Source organism: Phoxinus phoxinus, assembly GCF_949152265.1.
Source record: "Phoxinus phoxinus genome assembly, chromosome: 14".
NCBI classification, from domain to species: Eukaryota; Metazoa; Chordata; class Actinopteri; order Cypriniformes; family Leuciscidae; genus Phoxinus; species Phoxinus phoxinus.
Genome location: NC_136889.1, coordinates 28617308 through 28641546, shown reverse-complemented (window position 1 = coordinate 28641546; position 24239 = coordinate 28617308). Strand labels below are relative to the sequence as shown.

The following is a 24239-nucleotide window of genomic DNA, read 5'->3' as shown; positions in this document are numbered from 1 at the left end:
AATGTAGTGTGGGACTTGATTTTGTCCATCAGGAATCGATTGGATTTTTGGAACATTATGGTTTGCTACAGATTGCATCAATCGGGTTCCAGGAGTAAATTCTCCATAGGGAAATATTTTTGGAAAAGTTTCTGTTGAAGCCGCCAGCCTGCATTATTTCAACTTAGTTAAAAAAAATTGTGTTTCACAGCAGAATTCATGGTGAAAACCTACATTACCCATCATGCAATACAGGAAAATTCACCAATCAGAGAGTCAGAACAAGCAAATCAAGCCAAAAGAGCTCTTTAGCTCCGCCCACTCCCATGAAGCACCGCAAGTGACGAAAATAAGTCAGTCCATTTGATTATATGAATATTTAGCAAAAAACTTAATATATATATATATATATATATATATATATAATTAACATTTTTTAAATGTGTAGTTATATATTTCTCCATTGTTTTTAATTCGATTATGCTGTTCGCAATGCTTCATGGGATTGTAGTTCCTTCCCTCACTAAAGGCGTTAAGTACACAGTCTGGTACCTTTGAATTTTAGTGACATTTTCCAATACTTTTTTGATTCAAATCAAAGTTTGTAATGTTAAGATTCACCTTGCAGCTGGTTGGCCTGGTTCATGGCTAATAACACTTCAACAAAAACGTATTTTAATGGAAAAAAATACTTCCGGAACCTCCGGCGCTGAAAAAGTGGGTGGGCGGTGTTTCACTCTACGCCTGTGATCTCATGTGAGTGACAGGCTGTCCTGCCAATAAATATGTCATCAGAGAAGAGAAAAGATGGTGCCGTGAGGGAGACAAGAAGTTATTTTGATAATATTTGAGGGCACATTAAAAAACATTTATCATATATTTTTTTTTTATATTCCTAAAAAATAAGATTTGTCCCTTTTGATTTCATGGTGACTTGCATATGCAACAAAAATGTGTGCTAGGCAATTAAATAATGTCTGTTATTAAACATTAGCTAATAAACTTTTAGATTTCACTTGCCAGTGATTGAGTTAGATACAAAGAATAAGTTAAGATCATATTTATTATTATTGTGTGTTATGTATTACGAGCACTTTCCACTAGAACTCTCCAACTGGTCTTTTTACAGAACAGAGCGTGTAAGCTTGTTTATGAGGCCGTAGAAACAGGTGTTATAAATTTGAAATGGGTTGGAAAACAGCGGATTAGACCACAGTGTTCCCTCGCATTTACAGCGCACTATTCCTCTATGACTCACAGCGTTCTCTGATGGACTGTAATCTATAGTGTGTGAACGCTCTCACTCACCGTCACTTTGCTTTCAAATGATATCACATAAAATGTACATTTGTAAAAGATACAAGCTGTGTGTGTGTGTGTGTGTGTGTGTGTGTGTGTGTGTGTGTGTGTGTGTGTGTGTGTGTGTGTGTGTGGCAATATTGATACTGTCAAACTCTATTAAGAAAAGTATTTGTTGTGCCCCCTTTAAAGGAAACAAATCAACTACTGAGAAAAACAACTGTCATTTATTTCCTTGTTTTCTCTCATCCTCTCTCCTCTTTCCCTTTAATCAGTAAGTCCCACACTCGCCTGTCCCAGATGCTGCTTTAATATCACATTTTCCCCACAGTTAAAGTCAGCTGCAATTCATTAACTCTGCTATTGTCGCTCTGCCACATTCTGCTGGCATTTCGGATGAAACCCGGTTGATTTTATGACTGTGGATTTGCATGTTGATTAGACGTGACGGCTTCCCATTTCATCTGCACATGGTGAAGTCAGACGGATCATCAGATAATGACTGGATGACACTGACCTCATCATGACGCGATTGAGATGATGTGCACGTGCATTGGTCACCTTGCGGTCACGGAAGCCGACTCTCTGTTTCTTTTTCTTCCCGTCTGAGCCCGCCTCATCTTCCTCCTCCCCGCCGCTGGACTCGAGAGCGCCGTCTGACACCGCCTCCTGCACCACATCATTCAGATGCTCCTCCTCCTGCATCTGCTCCTCATGCTTCACTGAAGAAGCCGCTTCAGCATATGCTCTGCCAGGCAGGAGAGAGCATGCAGATCAGATCAGTACATCTTAAATAGTCTCTTGTGCTCATTAAGGCTGCATTAATTTGTATTATTGTGAAATATTACAATTTAAAATAACTGTTTTCTATTTTAAATGGCAATTTATTACTGTGATGCAAAGCTGAATTGTCAGCATCATTACTACATTTTTCCTTAGGATTGAAGTGATCCTTCAGAAATCATATAAAATTAGAATCATTTATTACGGTACTATTATTAGTGTTGAAATTATCAATGGTGATGTTATCAATGTTTTTGTCGCTTAATCTTTTTGTGGGAACACTATTATTCAAAAGTTTGAGATGAAAGAAAGAAAGAAAGAAAGTAAGAAAGAAAGAAAGAAAGAAAGAAAGAAAGAAAGAAAGAAAGAAAGAAAGAAAGAAAGAAAGAAAGGAAGGAAGGAAGAAAGGATGGAAGGATAGGAAGGAAGGAAGGAAGGAAGGAAGGAAGGAAGGAAGGAAGGAAGGAAGGAAGGAAGGAAGGAAGGAAGGAAGGAAGGAAGGAAAAGGAGGAAGGAAGGAAGGAAGAAAGGAAGGATGGAAGGAAGGATGGAAGGAAAAGAAGGAAGGATGGAAGGAAAAGAAGGAAGGAAGGAAGGAAGGAAGGAAGGAAGGAAGGAAGGAAGGAAGGAAGGAAGGAAGGAAGGAAGGAAGGAAGGAAGGAAGGAAGGAAGGAAGGAAGGAAGGGAAAGGAAGGAAGGATAGGAAGGATAGGAAGGATAGGAAGGAAGGATAGGAAGGAAGAAGGAAGGATAGGAAGGAAGAAGCAAGGAAGGAAGGAAGGATGGAAGGATAGGAAGGAAAGAAGGAAAGAAGGAAAGAAGGAAGAAAGGAAAGAAGGAAGGAAGGAAGGAAGGAAGGAAAGGAAGGAAGGATGGAAGGAAAGAAGGAAAGAAGGAATGAAGGAAAGGAAGGAAAAGAAGGAAGGAAGGAAGGAAGGAAGGAAGGAAGGAAGGAAGGAAGGAAGGAAGGAAGGAAAGGAAAGAAAGGAAGGAAGGAAGGAAGGAAGGGAAGGAAGGAAGGAAAGGAAAGAAGGAAGGAAAGAAGGAATGAAGGATGCATTAACATTCTTTTAAACATTCTATTCATCAGAAAATCCAGGAAAAAAAACCACAAAAATATTAAGCAGCAAAAACATTTTGAACATTGATATATAATACGAACAATTAATAACAACTGAATCAAGTTGTCTGAATCAAGTAAACTGAATCAATTAATAACACCAAATCAGCATTTTACAGATTTCTGGAGGAGACTGAAGACTGGAGTCCTGATGCTGAAAATTCAGCTTTGAATCACCAAAATAAATTCCATTTTAAAATATATTAAAGTAGAAAGCAGTTATTTTAAATTGTAATAATATTTCACAATATTACTGCCGTTACTGTATTTTGATCAAATAAATGCAGCCTTGGCGAGCATTCAAAAGACTTCTTTCAAAAATATTAATCATTCTAAATTATTACAAATTTAACCAGAAATTTAATCTAGCAAACTGTGCCTTAATCCAAGGCCTTAATCCTTAATCTAGCAAACTGTCCACAGTGTTTGTCATGTGTCCTCATACCATTCCTTTTAAGCAATCACACTTATACTTTCGGGCAGATATAATAAAATATCATTGATTAAACTGACGCAATTTTGACTTGGGCCAGCAAGCAACAACCAAGAACACCCTAGCAACCACATAGCAATGTGCTAAAACCACTCTGAACACCTTAGCAACACCCTGACATGATGCTTTTGAGTTATGCGTAGGTAAACACCTCTCATTTTTTCTTAAAAAAATGTCAAAATCTAGTTTACTCAGCATTACACACGGGAACCAATGTTGTCAAGCTGTCTGTGTGTGTATCTCTAGATGTGTGCCTCGTACTAAAAGTCAAAGCAGAGTGCAAGGAGGTCAATATCTTCAGGACACAAAGCAGTAATTGGAAAAAATGCCTGCCGTTGTGTTGATGGGACGTGTTTGAAGGTGTGTTCAATAACTCAATATAATGTGACACAGGGAAAATGACTGCACAGACTGAGAACTGAAATGCCACCTTGTACCATAACTCCTGCATTCTATAGATCACGTCCCAGATGCATTCCTCGATTTTGCTGACATATCAGCTCCTCTATTCATACACACACCCTGCATTGGACTGGCCTTCACCCAGACTGCAGATGAATCTCTGCAGATATGGGCTCCATAAGGACACTTCTATTACAACACTTTCTCCTATCCCAGTTTAATATAGCTATATGTTAGCCATTCATAGGAAGACTTCTCCAACAACTGGTGAATCTCACTAAATCATGAACATTTTACAGTCATATTTCTCTGGATACACCACCAAATATTAAAATTATTATTATTAATTATTATTAATAAAGAGAATAATAAAGCGATGTTATGTCTGATAACTGATATTTGGCTAATATTAAAATTATACAGTAAACTATCTAAAAAAATGTAGGAAACATAGCAGTTTGAAAAATGGATACTCGTTTTAATATCTAGTCGTGTATTTAAGAACAGTGCAATTCAATTATCAATTATATTAAAGATTAACTTTAATGTCTTATTATGCCCTTTTAAGAAGTCTTGATTTTGCTTTTGGGTGTACTAGAATGTGTTATCACGCTTGATTGTTCAAAAAAACATTATTTTTCACACACTTTACAATATTACAGAACCTCTCTCCCCAGTATGGCTCGAACACACCAATTTCGATTAAGCCCCTCCTTCCGAAATACGAAATGTGCTGTGATTGGTTAGCTGGCCTAGTGTGTTGTGATTGGCAACGCTTAGCGCGTGTTCTGGAAATGTGAGTTCTTCGCTAATGTAAATATGAATAAGGATGGGGTCAATTTCAAAACAATTCAAGCTCGATTCAGACCCTGACAATGTTAACAGCTTACACAAGGCTCAGCTTACCGGTACTGTATTAATAAGGTATGATTCACCCAAAAATGTAAATTCTGTCATCATGTACTCACCCTCATGTCGTTTCAAACATACAAGATTTTTGTTTAACTTCCAAACACAAATGGAGATATTTTATGAAAGGAAATCTCATTTTTATGAGATTTCTGTCCCTCCATTTAAAGTCCTTTAAAACTTAAAAGATGAAAAAAATGTCACAAAGGCATCGCAAAAATAATCAATCGAGTGATCTAATCCAAGTCTTCTGAAGAGAAACAATGGCTTTATATGATGAACAGATTTACAACGCTCATGCCATAGTAAACACGGACGTTATGCTTGCGTGAAGCTTGGAAACAACATGAGAGAGAGTAAATGCAGAATAAAAATTTTTGGATGAACTATCCATTTACAGTTTGGGAATAGTCATTTTGACATGCTTTCTTGCGATTAGAAGTGTGATTGATTGCACAGATCATCTGAACCGTGTACGCGCTTCCGGCACTTATCAACTTGAAAGCGCAAACACTCCTCAGAGTGAAAGTGCATACATCATTTAAATCACCATATCACATTTAGTTTTAGTAGTATGATTGTTCAAAGCACTTTAGATGGTTTATTCTTACATGAATAGTGCATTAATATTGGGAGAGGCGGGACATAGCGAGCATCAGAGTCTTGTCAAATCCAACGAATGCCTGAAAGCGCGAGTACTGCGCGAAGAAAAATGACGTTTACGAAATTTCAGTGACATTACTACATTAAACTATATAATGATGAATATAATATGTGTAATAATACAATGGGGTAATATTTGTTGGCCCTGATGATAATATAATAACAATAATATTATTTTGAATAATAATAAAAAAATATATAAAAAAACCTTGGCTTTATTTTGGCTTAAAATATCGCGATAAGTATCGTATTGTGAGTTCAGTATCGCGACTTGCATCGAATTGTGACAAGTGTATCGTTACACCCCTAGTTATTAATGTTGTGCATTGCATGAGCTGCATGCGCTGAAGCTAAATATACACCGATATGCTTTATATCACATTATGGTATAAAGCATGCTACCACATCAATTCATAACAAAACGCATAATGGCGGACAGTGCGCAATTGAAGTGTCTCAGCTGATTATATGTATAACATATATTGGCCAATATCGATATGGTGGCCGATATATCGTGCATCCCAACATATCAGTGGACAAGTATATGGTGAGATAGCCTAGGTGTCCACAGTGGTCCATACCTCGTCCACAAGAGTCCAGCGCTGGCTGAGATGCCCGTCACCCCCGCCAGGGCGGCCAACATGAGTCTACGCCGCTGATGAGAACGAAAGGCACCGGTATGATGCCTTCTTGACAACTGCACCATCCCGACGGATGCAGCCGTCAGTGCCCGCAAGCGGTACATACTGCAAGAAGAAGGAAAGCGAGAGTGATTATTATGCAAATAACACTTTTAATACAGAATGAGAATTACATCCATATGCAAATATCTCCAGGAGTGACACAAATGACACCATTTCAAATATATAATCAGGGCAGTGAACTAGCGTTATAAACCATCAAGTTAAATGAAATTCATCCAAAGTCGAACAGGCCCATTCCGCCTCGCTTTCATCAGGAGATTTGGGCCAATCCTAAATGGTAAGATATAATGTGATTCTGTCTGAAATTAAAACTGTAAATGGGGGTTCTGGATCTTTCCAGAACACTGCATGGATTAAGCCTGAATCCCTGCACTAGCACATCTCCCACAACCCTGAGCTTGCACTCCCAAAAAACTAATTATCCAGCAGTGCAGGAACAAGCCAGATTTTTAACAATAGACTTAAGAAAGCCATGAAATGAAATGGGGCTTTGAGGCTTTTAGTCCATGTCTTTTATTTCTGAGGTCATCTTTAAGCTAATGTACTCTTAAAAGTTTACTAAACAAACTTTTATGAGATGCAAGTATATCAAATGTAAAGTTTTTGTCGTCTGGGCAAATGTAAGTGAATGTCAAAAGTATCCACATCACATTTAATTGTACTTAAGTATTTAAAAGAAAAAAAGTAGAGGTGTGACGATATTTCTCAAGATATCAGCATGAGAGTCGAGTTTGAGGCAAAACCTTGTCAAATAATGTGCATTTGGAAAACGTATAAATTCTGGTATGCTTTATGTTTCATTGAGAAGTGTTGCACTGTTATCATTTTACATGAGTGGAGCGCGTCTCAGCAGCTCAGTTAACAAAGCCCATCTATGCATATGCTGTGAGTTTGGGTTGCTTATAACATTCATCTGGGAACGCAACGTGCAGCATATTTGTAACCCTAACACAGGAGAATTTAAATATGAGAATTGTTGTTCATCGCACCCTCGCTCTGAGTTTGCATGTTCTGTCCACATGTTCTTTTTCCAAGAAATTACAGTGGCTGTTGCATTTCTATCGGGAAGAAGTGGACAAATATTAAAGACTAAGAGGACATTGGAATTAAATGTTGTTTGGCCAATGTTAAACAAGGATTTGATCAGGCTGTAAAGTGTAACAACATTCACCAGGTCGTTGGCACCCTCTGCAAGCATTTGTTATAATTCGTAATGTACATACGTTGATTATGTTTAATATTTCATTATGTATTTGAACAGTGTTGTTCAATTAAACCATATGATTACATGCTTTTGAATAATTTATTTTTAGGGATATGAACATTTTGGCCGATATGATAACCGATAATTCTTTATATTTGAAAGCTGATAAATCTAAATCCAATTTTTTTGTAACAATTTATGAGAGCCTGATTACAAAAACAAAATTTTCATAATTAAAAAGCCAAGTCCCAAGCACTTCAACATAAATCAAACATAGTAAAGTAGCCTAATTTGAAAATGTTTGAAAATTAATTTTACACTACTATGGCCAACTGTTCTTATCAGAAAAAAAAATTTTGCCTTAAAAATAAATAAAACGATGCCTAAATAATGCAAACAAGTCATTGGACAACATTACTTGCGTATAAAGAATCAAAATGCATATGCCATGGATAACTAAAATTGCATAGCCTCCGCACAGATTTTAATTAAACAATATTGTTGATTAAATAATAAGAGTGCGAGACATTATTAATAATGCATAATTTTTTTAAAAGATCATCTAAAATGAATAATACCGTTTCAAATAATGGCATTGAGCTGCATGCGCTGAAGCTTGAATGAAGTTGAATGAACACCGGGAAACTGAAGGGCTTTGCTAGCAGGTTAATTAACTCAACAAAATGCATCATAAATCAGATAAATCAGGTATTTATACAACATAAACATAATATTAGAACTTAATGACACAAATGCACAAGTGAACAAAGTAATGTGCTAGTCAGAATGTGTAATCCTGTTGTGGATGTGCTAATCCCGCAACAATGCACTAAAACAACAACTAAACCCAATTCACAGCTCACTCTCTATAATTTTATGTATGACAGTCTCAATTATAGTTATAAATGTTGTGCATTGCTCTCAGAACTGAGTGCACTGCACTACACCAGTAAACTGAAGTGCTTGGCTAGTGGATTTATTTAACTCAACAAAACGCATGAGAGAAATCAGATATTTGAGATAAATCAGATATTTACACGACATAAACATAACAACTTTAAGATATTAGACCAATAACATTAAAAATGAACATATAATTCATGGCAAATACACATATATGGTGACCAAAATATATTATGCATCCCTGTTTATTATTGCCTCGTTTTTTGTACTTCAAGTCATTTTAAATGCTATTGTTCTATTTTTATTACCACAAAATTATCCGATTATTATTCGATTAATCATCAAAATAACCAACTGATTACTCAATTACCAAAATACTCGTTAGTGACAGCACTAGATTAGTTAAAGCATTTCTAAATGCACCTGCATGGTTTTGCATTTTGTGACTTTCAGTCGAATTAAAGACTATTTTTCCAGTCATACGTTTCGACGTTGAAGATGGTGTTAAAATATTGCCCCATCTCGTTATAGTAACCCAATATTGTGAATCATGTATTGTCTCGTCAGCTATAAGTGCATCGCCACACCCCTAGTAAAAAGTAAACTGATGCAGGGAGGAGATCCAGTCAGATGATTCATTCAAATTTGATTTCTTAACAGCAGACAGTCAAATAATAAATGAAGAGTTAGGGCGCTTTCACACTTGGTTCGAGTGTCTGTTCCGAACCCGAGTTTGATTGCTCCCCCCGATGGACTGTGTTCCCATTATATTATTTGTATCTGAACCGCGATACGCTTGCGTCATCAAGCTGCAGCTGGCGCGTAATCGTGTTGCTTGGTAACCGGCGCCACTATGATTGAAAAGGCGTCAAAATGGATAGAAGTGCTCGCTTCACATTTGTTTTTCTTTTTTTAACCTTTGGTTTTGTTTTCAAAGAAAAAATACAGAAACACACTTGCGTCTGTCTGCCGCAAAAGTACTAAAATCGTTCCAAAGACAGCGGGTTGTCCGCCGAAGACAATTTTTGCGGAGGCAAGCAGAAATCATCTCTCTGCTTGCAGTGTGTCAATCCTGCTTTTCGTCAAGGTAAGTGTATACACACACACGCACACACGAAAGAGCTAACGTTTATGAAAACGAATCAAATATTTCGTAGAGTTAGTGCTAAGTGTTATAGGAACTTCATAAAATGGTACGACTAATGTTTACTTGTGTTTAGTTTTCCCTTTGATAAAATGTCAAATCAATGATATGTAGACTACTACTGATATTATAATAGATAATTTAATAAATTAACTTAAATATGAATCTACATTCTTGTTTATAGAACAGATCATGTAATGCTTCACAAGTTCCGCGATTTGGTTGCGTTCATATCAGCAGCGAACCTTACTGGAGATCACATCCCCACTAACACAGAACGTTTAGGGAACGTTAGGGAACGTTAGTTTATGGTTCTCTAAAGGTTAGTTTGAACCAAACCAAAAACGAACGTTTAGGGAACGTTCCCTCAGGGTTATAACGTTCCCTAAACGTTAAGGGAACCAACCAACTAAAACGTTCTCCTGTGGTTGCACTGTACCTCCACACAACGTTCCCGTTTGGTTGTTTTTGGTTGTTTTTGCTAATGTTTATTTAAACAAGCTCCATTTAAGTTTTTGACGTAGCATATAAAAGGTTTGCAGTCAGTTGATTTAATTCACTCAAAAATGATTGGTCTTATGAAATCCAAGTAAAATAAACAGATTATCAAAAGAATATATTTAATTTTAGACTGATCAATTTAGCAAACAATACTTTTGTGCCTGATTTCGTTTTTTTAACTGTATTAGTTGAAAATACTTAAAACAAGAATCTATCAATCGAACGATTTTCACAAATAAGAAAATTCACTTCCAACAAAGTAGGTTTTTTTTTTTCAGTGTACAAATTCAACCGTTACACCCCCACGCCAGTAGGGGCAAGTGCCTCTGTTTTCAGGTGACCGATTGAAATCATGTCCTGTGTCCTGACTTGCGTGTTCTGCGATTTACACCAAAGTCCTTCTGGATACACAACTTATATGGGATTCCGTCTTCTTTCAGTGGTTTCGTGTAAATGGACGCTCAAGATAAATTGTTTGAGCACAGGTATGGAGCCCTTAACGTTATAGTGCTAGTTCGTTTTTTCGTCTCTTTAGAAATACACACGTTGCACCCACTGTTTGTGATTTTCACGTAGAATAATAATAGTTCGGTAAAATATTTTTAGAATACTTTTCTGCTATCACTGTTAGAATACATTCAGAACATGTTTAATTTATTCCTGTACCGTTGGCATTTTACACTCACTTATTTGCATGTATGCAAAGCAAGGCCTCTGATTAGGTGGCAATGGCGTCAATGCGTCTCTATCCAGTAATTTTCAAACATTCCAATGCCGTGTTAAATGTGCTAACGTTATAGCATTGTGTGTCTGATCGCTCCTCTATCAGTTTTAGAAACTGGTCAGATAACAGCTATAGTCTACATAATCCTACAGTGAAATTAAAAAAGCCATTTCACTACATGCTAATCTTGAGTAATATCATTTTCTCCTTTTTTCCACCTTTTCTCACACCAAACAACAACGTACGACGCCATCAGAAAGCGCATTTTGGGAAATGTGTGGATCCGTCCGTTCGCATTTCTGTGTTTCTATGCATGTAGACTAGAGCATCATTGTGGTACGTGTATGTTTTTACGTATGTTTGCCTGAACCATGTTTGTACAACTAAACGTAGCACAATTTGTGTGTATATATTATAAAATAATCTGTATAGTGGATGTAATGCTCGAACCATGATGCAGTATCTGTCTGCTTACTCGAGCACATACGGATGTGTAATGTCACACACTGTAGCATTATACTTTTACGTTTAAACAGTGCATTAAAAAAACAAACTCCATATCTAATGTTTAAGAAAGAAATAACAAATATTCGTGGTCGGGGATAGCAACACTCCATTTTAGTTTAAAATTACCCTCTAAAATGCTGATTGGCCAGGTTTGCTGACGTCAAGGCATGTGACGCAACACGAACGTTCCTGATTGGCTGGAGGAAATGGATAAGTCTACGTAGAACTCAGTAGACCGTTCACTATCAGGAAGTCTTGGAAAAACAACCAACAACGACCAACAACAGCAACCATTGAGCTTCACATTCTCAAAAAGTAAGTGAAATACGTTACAGTTTCATGGTTGTAATGCAAGGGTTTGGGGTTTAACTTTAAGCCGTCTAGAAAATCTGGCTGTGTACAGGTGACTTATTGGTGCTATACTATATATAAATAAATACGTTTTCTCTGTATGGAAATACTGCTTTGTTCGGCTACTGTCTCACAAAAACTTTGTTCTCTTAATGTAGATTCCTATGACAAAGCCATGAAAAAATGTCGGCGACTGATGGACACTTCCAGCATTGAGACGGAAGACGATGCGAGTGTCCACAAAAGGCAGTGTAAACGCCCAAGGAGGTTCATGACGGATTCTTCAAGTGATGGTAAAACCTTAAGTACAGACATTATTTACAAAATTAACATTTTCTTTTAGCAATCTGTACAAATTTTTTGGTCTTTTATTTCAGATGAATCTGTTCCACAAATGAGAGAGTGTGAGAACGGAGTGTGTGTCTGGAAGCCCTGTCCGTAAGTTAACATTTAAGAAACCTGAGTCATATTTCCTACCATGGAACTACTGACATTCAACCTAGTGCATATCATGTGACTATTCTGATGTGTTTGTCTCTTCCTGCCTGTTTCCAGGTCCGCAGCTGCCTCCACCACCTGCATGTAAGTTTTTTTTTCTTCCTCCTCCATTTGCAAGAAACCTACCATAAATGAAGTGACCAATATTCATATCTACTTTCTTTTTAGATGAGTCAACACCACACAGAAAACCAGCCGGTCGCCCAGAATTGGATGGGTCTATTATGACGTAAGCTGAGGGTACAGTGGCTTTGCATTTTCCATTTCCAATTAAATACTATTTCATGACAAGGAACTTGAGAGTAACTTGACTTTTTTGTTGTTGTAAACAGCAGAACTCATCACACAGAGGGAGGTGAGACATCACACAGAGGGAGGTGGCTCAGCCATGGAGACGGAAATGAGAGGTAAGAAGACTCACTTAAAGGAACACACCGACTTTTTGGGACTTTAGCTTATTCACAGTATCCCCCAGAGTTAGATAAGTCCATACATACCCTCTTCATCTCTGTGCGTGCCGTAACTCTGTCTGACGCACCCACCACTAGCCTAGCTTAGCACAAATACTGGATGTAAATAGTTCCAGCTAGCATACTGCTCCCTATAAGTGACAAATAATGGCAACATTTTCCTATTTACATGTTGTGATTTGTATAGTCACAGCGTGTACAAATAACAAGGTCACATGTGAGACAGCCATCTTCTAATCATATACATACTCTGAACTATATTCTCAGAAGGCCGAAGCACTGCTACTTCTGCGGAGTGATTTACTCCAACTCTGAGCGAACTCTCTGCTCCTCACCACGGGGGTTCTCAGGGGCTACAAGCAAATCACGCCCCAGAAGTAGCAGTGCTTCGCCTTCTGAGAATATAGACTTATCTAACTCTGGGGGATACGGTGAATAAGCTAAAGTCCCAAAAAGTCGGCGTGTTCCTTAAGTTGTTCACATATTCAAGTAATGTATAACAACTAAAACTAACATAATTAATTTTTCCATAGCCATGTGGACATCCATTACCCGTATGGCACAGCGAATGGAAAAGATGGAGCAGAGGCTGGATGAGGTGCTCATGCTCTTAAGGAGCTCCCAGTCCCAGTCACATCCCTCTGCTCCTGTCGATGATATGTTGCTGTCGCCCTGCTCGACAGTCACAGAGCTGGAGGAGTTTGACAGGAGTCTCGGTCAACAGGAGAGGAGGGGAAAAAATGGTAATTAAGTTGCCATAGTCCTGCCCTAAGATTAACACTATATAATTGCATAACTTCAAATATCATTATAACTGAACTGACGGCTCTTACAAAATGAGATTGTACAAGCTCTCCACTTTGTTCTACATGTATAATTTGTATTTCTATGTTTTACAGCAACTTTTCCTGACAACTCTTGGAGGTTCGACCAGAGGTACTGCCATCCGTCGCATGCTACGGCGAGTGGCAACTATTGACGTCCATCAAACAGTTTAGTCTGCGGGGCAGAAAGGCAAAGAAGGCCTTCCAGGACCTGACAATCTGCAGGGTTATAACAGGCAGGTGTTATTTTATTGTTCACATCAGTATTATGCTTAGCTTGGAGGTTTTAATTTGACTTGTAACTTTACTTCATTTTGACTTTACTCTAGCGGCCTTCCAGAAAAACTTCCCGGCGGTGACTGCAGCAGAGACGGAGGACTTGATTGGGCAAGTGCTGAAGTTTGCCCCACACAGACGGTAAATTAGAATACTTCTATGTGATGTTCATAATTATCAAAGGAATGGGAAAACTATCAATATTTGTCATAATAAAAAAAACAGGGTTGTTAGTAAGGCAATTTGTCTTGCGTTTGTCAACGTGTTCATTCTCAGTATGACGTATCAAACTTTTGTTTATTTTTTAGGCCAGCTGAGAAGGACTGAGAAGGGCTGATCGGTCAAGACAATGGAGCTCTTTTTTTATTTATTTTTTATTAAACAATTGTATTTTTGCCACTTTGGCCATTCACTTTATTGTCCCTTTTCAATGTGAAATTTGTCTTGGACTCAAAGCTGCATTTATACACAACATATATACATACACACAACAACATATGCACAACAACAAATGCACATTACATTATCATTCCAATATGCATCTTGCACACTACATTTGCACTCTTCATCACACTCTTTGTACTTAAATTTCTGTTTTATTTGTATAGTTGTAAAACTGATTCTATTCTTGTATTTTTTTTAAGCCTTTTATATTTTTGGTATTTTGTAATTTTATATTGTCTATATTAAAGTTTTAAATCCCATCAAGTTTGCCTGTTCATTCATTCCTGCTAACATATAAATTAATTTCTGCTTGTATAATAATTAATTCCTGCTTATGCACAGACAGTTTAAAGTAATAATAAAATTGGTACCATTGTTAGATTTTTAAAGGTTAGTGGAATGTAAAAAATAACCTTAGGGGAACGTTCTAGGAACGTTACCTAAAGGTTGCAATGTTAGGGGAACGTTCTAGGAACGTTACCTAAAGGTTGCAACGTTAGGGGAACGTTCTAGGAACGTTCCCTAAAGGTTACAACGTTAGGGGAACGTTCTAGGAACATTCCCTAAAGGTTGCAACGTTAGGGGAACGTTCTAGGAACGTTCCCTAAAGGTTGCAATGTAACCAAAAACGAACGTTCCCGGAACGTTAAGAAAACTTTCCATGGGAACCAAAACCTAACCTTAAGGGAACGTTCCGCAACCAAAAACGAACGTTCCCGCAACCAAAAACGAACGTTCCCAGAACGTTCTGGGAACCATAAATTGTTACCTGGGATGGACCGTACCCCCAGACCACCTTTTTTAAGGGGACTCGAGTATGGTTTGCGGGAGCGCACCCGAGTTCGGAAGACAGCGTTCACATCATCCAAACGAACCAAACTCTGACGTCATTCGAACCCGGGTGCGCACCAAAAGTGCTAATGTGAAAGCGCCCTTAAATTTATTCATCCATAATCAGGATTAAAAGTTTCATTAAGAGCCATAAATTAACAGTTAAAATCACTTCTAATAGAGAGATCTCTCTTTGAAAAGACGAGTTGCGAATGAGCAAGGTCTGAGTGCAAGATAAGACTGACCTGTACAGAAATTGATCTTCCTATTATACAGTTGCATATGAACAGAGCTAAGTTCCTCTTATCATGGTATATCACATTGAAGCAGACACACAAGACACAAACATATCTAGTTTTCATGTTTTCACACTCAGAGGTGTTAGCCCGTACACTGCAAGATGTTTAGCTAAGCTAAAATAACATTTGTTTATCACTTTATTCTGAGACATTCGAGCATTTGTGGTATAGATTATCGGAAACGTATAGATTTTTGCCCTCATCTAAACAGCAAGCTACAAAAGTTCGCCCCAAGTCAATCAGCTACATTTGAGGCATAAAGTTTAATAAAAGAAAAGCATTAATTTAAACATACATTTAAAATGATAATAATAGTATTAAAAAAAACTCAAAATTATCATAATGAGGAACACATCAACATGATAATAATGATTTCTTAAAACATGATGATTACATTTGATTAAAGGGGTGGTATAATGTCCTTTTCACAAGATGTAAAATAAGTCTTTGATGTCCCCAGAGAGTGTATTTGAAGTTTTAGCTCAAAATACCCCACATATATTTTTATATAACATGTTAAAGTTGTCACTTTTGGAGGGTAAGCAAAAACGCACCATTTTTGTGTCTGTTCCTTTAAATGCAAATGAGCTGCTGCTCCCACAGTATGGAGCTAATTTTATGACAAAATGATTTGAATTTGAATTGTGTAAATCTGAATTATTTGCAAGTGTAATCTAACAAAATTGAATTTTAGGTGGTAGTTTAAATAGTTCTGAATTTGAATTTTTTTAAACGAATATTGAACATTTGAAATTTAACAAATTGAAATGTTTTTATGGTTGAATTTTATAGACATGTATTTTCAAACAGTAATATTCAGTTTAAAAAAATTCAGATTCAAGTTTTCAAGATGAAGAAATTCAGAACTTCAAATTCAGTTTTCTAAAATTCAATGTCAAAAATTCAAGTTCAAAAATTCAGATCTGACAGAAAGTAGGTCACAGGTCATCCACAGGGAAGAGTAGATGATCTCAGAAAAGTCGAACAGAGCATTTTGGCCAGTTGCCACTCTCTGAGGGACATTCTAAAACGCTTACGTGAAAAACGCTTAACGTGGCTCACTGTACGAAGACAGTGATATTAAAGGACCAAACTCAGTACAAATCATATTAATAAACCATACTTTGTATAAAAAATCAGATGAGCCCAGAATACCTACGCAACGCGTTTAATTGTGCGTTAAGCATTTCCTTACCATAGAAAACCGTTATAAGAAAACGCTTAACGTGGCTTACTGTACAAAGACAGTGATATAAGGACCGTACACATCATATTAATAAACCATACTATGTATAAAAAATCAGATGAGCCCAGAATATGAACGCAACGCGTTAAGCATTTCCTTACCATAGAAAACCGTTATAAGAAAACACTTAACGTGGCTTAATAAACCTTAAACCTGATTTTTTATACATAGTAGGCCTATGGTTTATTAAGGACCATTTAAGGTTTATTAAGCCACGTTAAGCGGTTTCTTATAACGGTTTTCTATGATTAGAACATGCTTAATTAAACGCGTTGCGTTCATATACTGGGCTCATCTGATTTGAAAGTGGTTTATTAATATGATTTGTACTGAGTTTGGTCCTTTAATATCACTGTCTTCGTACAGTAAGCCACGTTAAGCGTTTTCATATCGGTTTTCTATTAAGGAATTTGCTTAACGCGTAATGAAACGCGTTGCGTTCATATTCTGGGCTCATCTGATTTTTTATACATGGTTTATTATTATGATGCGTAGGCTACTGAGTTTGGTCCTTGTCTTTGTACAGTAAGCCACGATAAGCGTTTTCTTATCAGTTTTCTATGGTAAGGAAATGCTTAACGCGTTGCGTTCATATTCTGGGCTCATCTGATTTTTTATACATAGTATGGTTTATTAATATGATGTGTAAGGTCCTTATATCACTGTCTTCGTACAGTGAGCCACGTTAAGCGTTTTTCACGTAAGCGTTTTAGAATGTCCCTCAGAGAGTGGGAACTGGCCAAAATGCTCTGTTCGACTTTTCTGAGATCATCTACTCTTCCCTGTGGATGACCTGTGACCTACTTTCTGTCAGATCTGAATTTTTGAACTTGAATTTTTGACATTGAATTTTAGAAAACTGAATTTGAAGTTCTGAATTTCTTCATCTTGAAAACTTGAATCTGAATTTTTTTAAACTGAATATTACTGTTTGAAAATACATGTCTATAAAATTCAGCCATAAAAACATTTCAATTTGTTAAATTTAAAATGTTCAATATTCGTTTAAAAAAAATTCAAATTCAGAACTATTTAAACTACCACCTAAAATTCAATTTTGTTAGATTACACTTGCAAATAATTCAGATTTACACAATTCAAATTCAAATAATTTTGTCATAATATTAGCTCCATAGGGGGCGGAGCTACAAGAGCTTGTGTCCTTTTACCTCACACAGACATGCACTGAAATTTTCAAAACCGTTAAGCCTTTTATATTCAAACCGGAGTCAGACAAAGATGAAGAGACTCAAGAAGAAGTGACTACATGTAGAAGCAACAGGACATTTCTGAATGGTTAGTTGATGAATTTATGTAGCTTATGTGTAGTTATTTTCTAGTCATTGATTAGCATATTCTGCCAAGATAATCTATAAATCCATGCCGGGGGCGGGGTTTATGTAAATTGTAGGGTTAGTGATGTCACTAACCCGGGAGGAATGTCGTGTAGTCCCTACCAGCCGTTTGTTGTAGTCCTTAAAAAAGTAATTTCTTAAAAATAAATTATCTCCCTTTGCTTTGAACTTTGAATGTTGTTTATGCTCAAACAGCAACATTACACACCAACTAAAGTTAGAAAAGTGAAACCATAATCAACTACCCCTTTAAATAATATTTAGATCTAAATGATTAAATGATAAAACATAAGCAAATGATAAAACATAAGTAAATGATTAAACATAAGTAATATATATATATATATATATATGCTTCATAAACATTCATAATGAACATTTTTCTTAGCTTTAGAAATAGAAATAGAAAACCAAGAGGCCATGTTTAGATCTGAATATTAGCAACTAGCTTCTTCAATTAGCATCTTAACTGTTCGGCATCTAAAAATCCTCAGAATTACACTTAAGTACAGTAACAACAACCAATTACTTAAGTGCTTTACATCCCTGTTAACCCTTATGTGCTGTTGGGGCTGTTTTCAGCCACTATGGGGTATTTTTGAGTCTTATTTTGGCCATAACTTTTTCCGTGTTTCAGCAAATGGAATGATTTTTGGTGACAAAGCTTATTTTTACACATATTTTAGGAAAATGCTTTGAAAATTTTCAAAAACTTAACAGTACACTCTGGGCAAATTCACTACCCTTTCGTTATGTTCGTGGCTGAAAACAGCCACTACTTTAAACTGCTGTAAAAATTGATCAGATAAATATTTTTTTGCCATTTTTTTTGCATAAATCTATTAATCAACATCAGTCCTGTTCAAAACTACTAAATGTTTTTAAAAAAATCAAGATTTTAACTCTTTAATTGCCAAATTCATAAATTATGTCACTGATTTGGGAGGGGAAAAAACACAAAATTACTTATTTTCAATATAAAATGTGATTGTGGACTGGATTTTTTTTAACCTTTTATCACAGTCTTGGACATGTCAAAGATTAGAAACAACATTGGTTTTGATGCATTGTTAGTTTTTGTGCAGCATCAGATTTAAACTTTTTCTCCCTCATTTACTGTTCGTGGCTGTTTTTGCCCCATTGACTTCCATTATAACCACATTTTTTGATTGCAAAGCCATGACACCATAAAATCATGCATTTTTGATTGTTGGTGGTTTTCCCTGTTGGGAAGAGGTAAAATTTGTAATTTTTACTGTTGATAACCAGGTGGCACCATTAACCCTTTAGGTAGGCCTGTGCAAAAAAAAGCTTAGTTTCTGGCTTTTACATGGAGTTATATGGAGTATAATAGCATAATAAAGTGTGTGTGTGTGTGTGTGTGTGTGTGTGTGTGTGTGTGTGTGTGTGTGTGTGTGTGTGTGTGTGTGTGTGTGTGTGTGTGTGTGTGTGTGAGAGAGACCTCACCTTGATGCGTCTGAGAAAATCAAAATATGCAACTCAGCTCTCAGAACTACATGGAGTAAACAAAAACAAAAAAGGTGTATTTACGCATCTGCCTTTTGATGGTGAGAAATGCAGACTAAACAAAAACTAAGCAAGTGTATTTAAACACTTGCATGCAAGCCTGCTGGTCATTTGATGGTGAGAAGAGCAGCAAGCAACATGAGAAAGGGCTTGACTTGTAGTGAAGTTTTAGAGATGAGTATGCAGCCTGACCCCTCCAGCGAGCTGCAGGATGTATTGTCTTCTCCCTCTGACACCACAGACTCAGGAGAGGCAGATCCTGATTTGGATGTGGCACCCTCATCATCCTCTCTAGCTTCCACTGAAGGCGAGGAGGATTCGGAGGATCCTGGGTCTGGGTGGATTGGGAGAAACGGCGAAGTGTGCTTTTCCACCAACGCAGAGACAACTCCCTTTCTTCAGCCTGCCAGAGTCGACTCCAGGGCCGACGAGATGATTGACCTCATTGTCAGCATGACCAACCTCCAAAACGCAGAGCTCTGCTGATTTCTTGAATCTTGAGAGGGACATGGTGGCTCTAAAAATCGCACGACCACTGCGATCATCCCACAGGCAACGTGTGGACTCCTCTCTGGACCTGTAGACACCGGCCATAATCAGTAGCCCCATGTAGGCACGGAGATCTGTGGAGTCCACCCCGGTCCAGTTTCTCATTGTGCGGCGCCCGTAAAAAACAGATTGAACACAGAATCAATGTTCTGGACCCTTGCGATGGCATAGCGCGTCGGCCATGAAGTCACGCCTCTGGCAGGCTGAAGAAAGGGAGTTGTCTCCGGGTTGGTGGAAAACCACACTTCGCCGTTTCTCCCAATCCACCCAGACCCAGGATCCTCCGAATCCTCCTCGCCTTCAGTGGAAGCTAGAGAGGATGATGAGGGTGCCACATCCAAATCAGGATCTGCCTCTCCTGAGTCTGTGGTGTCAGAGGGAGAAGACAATACATCCTGCAGCTCGCTGGAGGGGTCAGGCTGCATAATCATCTCTAAAACTTCACTACAAGTCAAGCCCTTTCTCATGTTGCTTGCTGCTCTTCTCATCATCAAATGACCAGCAGGCTTGCATGCAAGTGTTTAAATCCACTTGCTTAGTTTTTGTTTAGTCTGCATTTCTCACCATCAAAAGGCAGATGCATAAATACACTTACTTTGTTTTTGTTTACTCCATGTAGTTCTGAGAGCTGAGTTGCATATTTTGATTTTCTCAGACGCATCAAGGTGAGGTCTCTCACACACACACACACACACACACACACACACACACACACACACACACACACACACACACACACACACACACACACACACACACACACACTTTATTATGCTATTATACTCCATATAACTCCATGTAAAAGCCAGAAACTAAGCTTTTTTTTGCACAGGCCTACCTAAAGGGTTAATGGTGCCACCTGGTTATCAACAGTAAAAATTACTAATTTTACCTCTTCCCAACAGGGAAAACCACCAACAATCAAAAATGCATGATTTTATGGTGTCATGGCTTTGCAATCAAAAAATGTGGTTATAATGGAAGTCAATGGGGCAAAAACAGCCACGAACAGTAAATGAGGGAGAAAACGTTAAAATCTGATGCTGCACAAAAACTACCAATGCATCAAAACCAATGTTGTTTCTAATCTTTGACATGTCCAAGACTGTGATAAAAGGTAAAAAAAAATCCAGTCCACAATCACATTTTATATTGAAAATCAGTAATTTTGTGTTTTTTTCCCTCCCAAATCAGTGACATAATTTATGAATTTGGCAATTAAAGAGTTAAAATCTTGATTTTTTTTAAAACATTTAGTAGTTTTGAACAGGACTGATGTTGATTAATAGATTTATGCAAAAAAAATGGCAAAAAAATATTTATCTGATCAATTTTTACAGCAGTTTAAAGTAGTGGCTGTTTTCAGCCACGAACATAACGAAAGGATGGGAATTTGAACAATGCACAAGGGTTAAAGTTATATCAGAGTTTTAAAACAGGATGTGTGCATTTATTTAAACAGACAAAATGGAGAAACAATGGAGAGCTGCTTTACATCTCACCAGACAATTCTCAGCCTTTATCAAATCACATCACAGCACCTATACTGTAACCATTAGCTTAATATGGTATGATGCTATTTAGGTTAGCGATGGACTTACGAATCTAATGTTATTCAAGCTCTTCTGGAACTCTTCACTCTCTCCAGAAAGCTATATCTGAAATAATAGTCCAAACAATATGAGGACACTGTTAGTGTCAAATCTGTCAAACTGTTCATATTGGTGTATTCCACACACAATGCTACTAAATAGCTTCAGAAAACTTGGAGATAGATAGGCACACAAGACGTATGGACCATTTAGGATACTTTTATGGTGCTTTGTATGTTTGTTTTTTTGGAGCAAAGCAGCATCCATCTCCATTCACTCTTATTATATGGCAAAAATAAGACGTTCTTCAAAATTCCACCTTTCAAAACAAATTTCAATCACAACATGCGTAAATGATGACTCATGACTTTTCATTTTTGGGTGAACTGCTCCTGTTACGGGAATAACATATTGCAGTCAAACAGTGTACATATAACAACTTTTGATTGAAGCTGCAGGATAGCTCTTGAGACTTGTGATTTTCAATCTTCTTTGCCAATTTTGTCAGACTCCCCCACATAAACAATCCAGCATCTGCTCATTTTTCCTTGGAATGAGCTACTTATGTCATTCACATCTTTTGACATCCAAGTGTAGGCAGCGAGGGACTGGTAAATCTCCCTATGTGCTCTGCCTCGTTCGTAGGAAGGCAAAAGCTCTGTAGAGGCTAGAAGAGCCACCTGTCCGTTTCCCAATATTGACTGTAGTTTGATTGAGGTCCTGATTCAGCAGAACATAATGAGAGTGGGAGCGCTACATGCTAATTGGAGTGAGCGCTTGTGCGTGACATTGCAGACTGATGGCACTGGTCTCTGGGGTGGAGGACATTGGGGCCGCACAAAACTCTTCAAACGGAGCAGATACTGCATTAGCCCAATAAACACCCTAGTGGATTCTATCACAGTGAAAGCAACTGGTTTAAGCCTTCCTGAAGAACACTTTATGTGCGGCTTCACATTGCAAGGATTTGGTTATGGCCATTACTATGTTATTAAATTAATGTAATATATATATTTGCACAGTTTAATTGTAATTACAATGAGCTTTTCATTAAAATGTTACTTCCAATGGGAGTCGAAGGTGGTGTAGACAAACCATTTGGACACCAATTAACCAACAGTGTGATTACTTGTTAAAAATAATTGATTGGATTGAATTGGAGTTCTGTAGCCTATTGGCCTTGAAGCCTTCCTGTACTCCTAAAAGTTGGGTGGGTCAATGATGGGATTTATCTTTTTTATATCCGAATAAATTCATTTATTCAAACAACTCTCTACAATGCGAGTAAATCACTCGCATGTGCGACTAAAAGTTTCACTCTGGGAAACTAAATGTCTATCATTACCCATTCTTGGCTAATAAATTCGTATTCTTACTCGCCATTGTGTGTGTGTTGTAGAGCTAAGTATAAGTTAAGCATAGATATATTTTCACACGCTGAACACTGACTGACTGAGTGCTTGAGAGTTACTAATAAAAGTTCTAAAGTTAAAAAGTGCTTGATTATCATAATATAATATGTCATATAATATCATATAATATGTCTGATATTAAGAGTGTACATTCCAACACGATCTCATGAAAGTGCGTATCTATACCACGAATGTTATTTTTCGTACCAATTATACGCCAAAAATGGATTTTGCATACATTCAGATATTTAAAAAGCTGTGCCATTTTACCAAGATAAGCTGATTTGGTGGAATCATAATATAATATATGTATATTATGTGGTTTGGCATAATCTTCTATTTGGATTTTTTTTTTTTTTTTTACAAAACAACGCTTTAGTGTCAATTAATATTATTAATTTTAATCAAAGTCATGAAGTGCAACCAACAAAGAAACTAGCAGAAACTTTAAAGAGGTAATTATATCATAGAGAGTAGGGGTGGGACAAAATATCGATAGGGCATTTTGTGTCATAGTTATACAGATATTGTGATGTATCATTATTGGATTGTCTAGCAATATATTGATTATCGCAGAATTGCTGTATCGTGATTGTATCGTAAAGTATTGTGAGGTGCCCTGTGATTCCCCCACCCCTAATAGAGAGGACCCCTTCAGACATTTATGACTGAGTGTCAAGATCAATAAGCCTCTTGAAATATAACATTATATCATTTTTTTATGACAAGACAAGGTTGTACAATGTGATGTGGTGCGGCTCCCAAAAAACAAAAACTTTTTACCTTGAAAAACATTTAAAACAATCGTAAAGTTCATTGACCTTGACACATGCATTTACATTTGACAAGTTTCTCTTTCTGGAAAACTGACCAAAAATATTGATTGGACATTCTCCAATCTCCCAGGAAGGACATTCTCATTCGAGAGAGCATTTGATTGGACAAAAGTATTTGTTAATCCAACAAATACTTTTGTCCAATCAAATGCTCTCTCGAATGAGAATGTCCTTCCTTGTGAGCATAACTATATCAAGTTAAGTATACCATGGTTAAATAGGTACAACATAGGTTTCATTATCAACACAATGATTGAAGGCTTCTTAAGAAGGAAAAACTGGCAAATTGTGTAAGATAATATATGAGATGCCATGCCAAGTGCCTCATTTAGACAGATTACCATTGCTTTCTTTAACATTAACCTTCACAGTTCATGGAGATTCAATTGAGTGG

The 24239-nt window shown here is 37.2% G+C and overlaps 2 protein-coding genes across 8 annotated transcripts in view; one reads left to right on the top strand and one right to left on the bottom strand.

The window, feature by feature from the left end:
• The window catches only part of micu1 (mitochondrial calcium uptake 1), a 98388-nt gene that overhangs the window by 53646 nt on the left and 20503 nt on the right, over nt 1-24239 (bottom strand). The window contains 2 exon segments of the mRNA XM_079635933.1: nt 1840-2026; nt 6230-6394. Coding sequence (XP_079492059.1) covers nt 1840-2026; nt 6230-6393 — 351 coding nt within the window. The 5' untranslated portion in view covers nt 6394.
• LOC307010870 (uncharacterized protein) lies at nt 10530-15078 on the top strand. Of its 7 annotated transcripts, XM_079635951.1 has the most exons (12): nt 10530-10589; nt 11085-11164; nt 11485-11650; nt 11845-11979; nt 12064-12124; nt 12242-12268; nt 12353-12413; nt 12517-12591; nt 13188-13397; nt 13554-13714; nt 13808-13895; nt 14063-15078. In XM_079635951.1, the coding sequence occupies exons 8-10, from the start codon at nt 12573-12575 to the stop codon at nt 13631-13633; spliced, it is 309 nt and encodes a 102-aa protein (XP_079492077.1). In that variant the 5' UTR covers nt 10530-10589; nt 11085-11164; nt 11485-11650; nt 11845-11979; nt 12064-12124; nt 12242-12268; nt 12353-12413; nt 12517-12572; the 3' UTR covers nt 13634-13714; nt 13808-13895; nt 14063-15078. The 7 variants fall into 7 exon arrangements, with proteins under 7 accessions (XP_079492077.1, XP_079492076.1, XP_079492071.1 ...); XM_079635950.1 differs by having other exon boundaries at nt 12520-12591; nt 13554-13895; XM_079635945.1 differs by having other exon boundaries at nt 13554-13895.

Coding starts and splice junctions, on each gene's coding strand:
- LOC307010870 (XM_079635950.1), top strand. Junction 13,398..13,553: donor GGAGAGGAGGGGAAAAAATG/GTAATTAAGTTG, acceptor TATGTTTTACAG/CAACTTTTCCTGACAACTCT.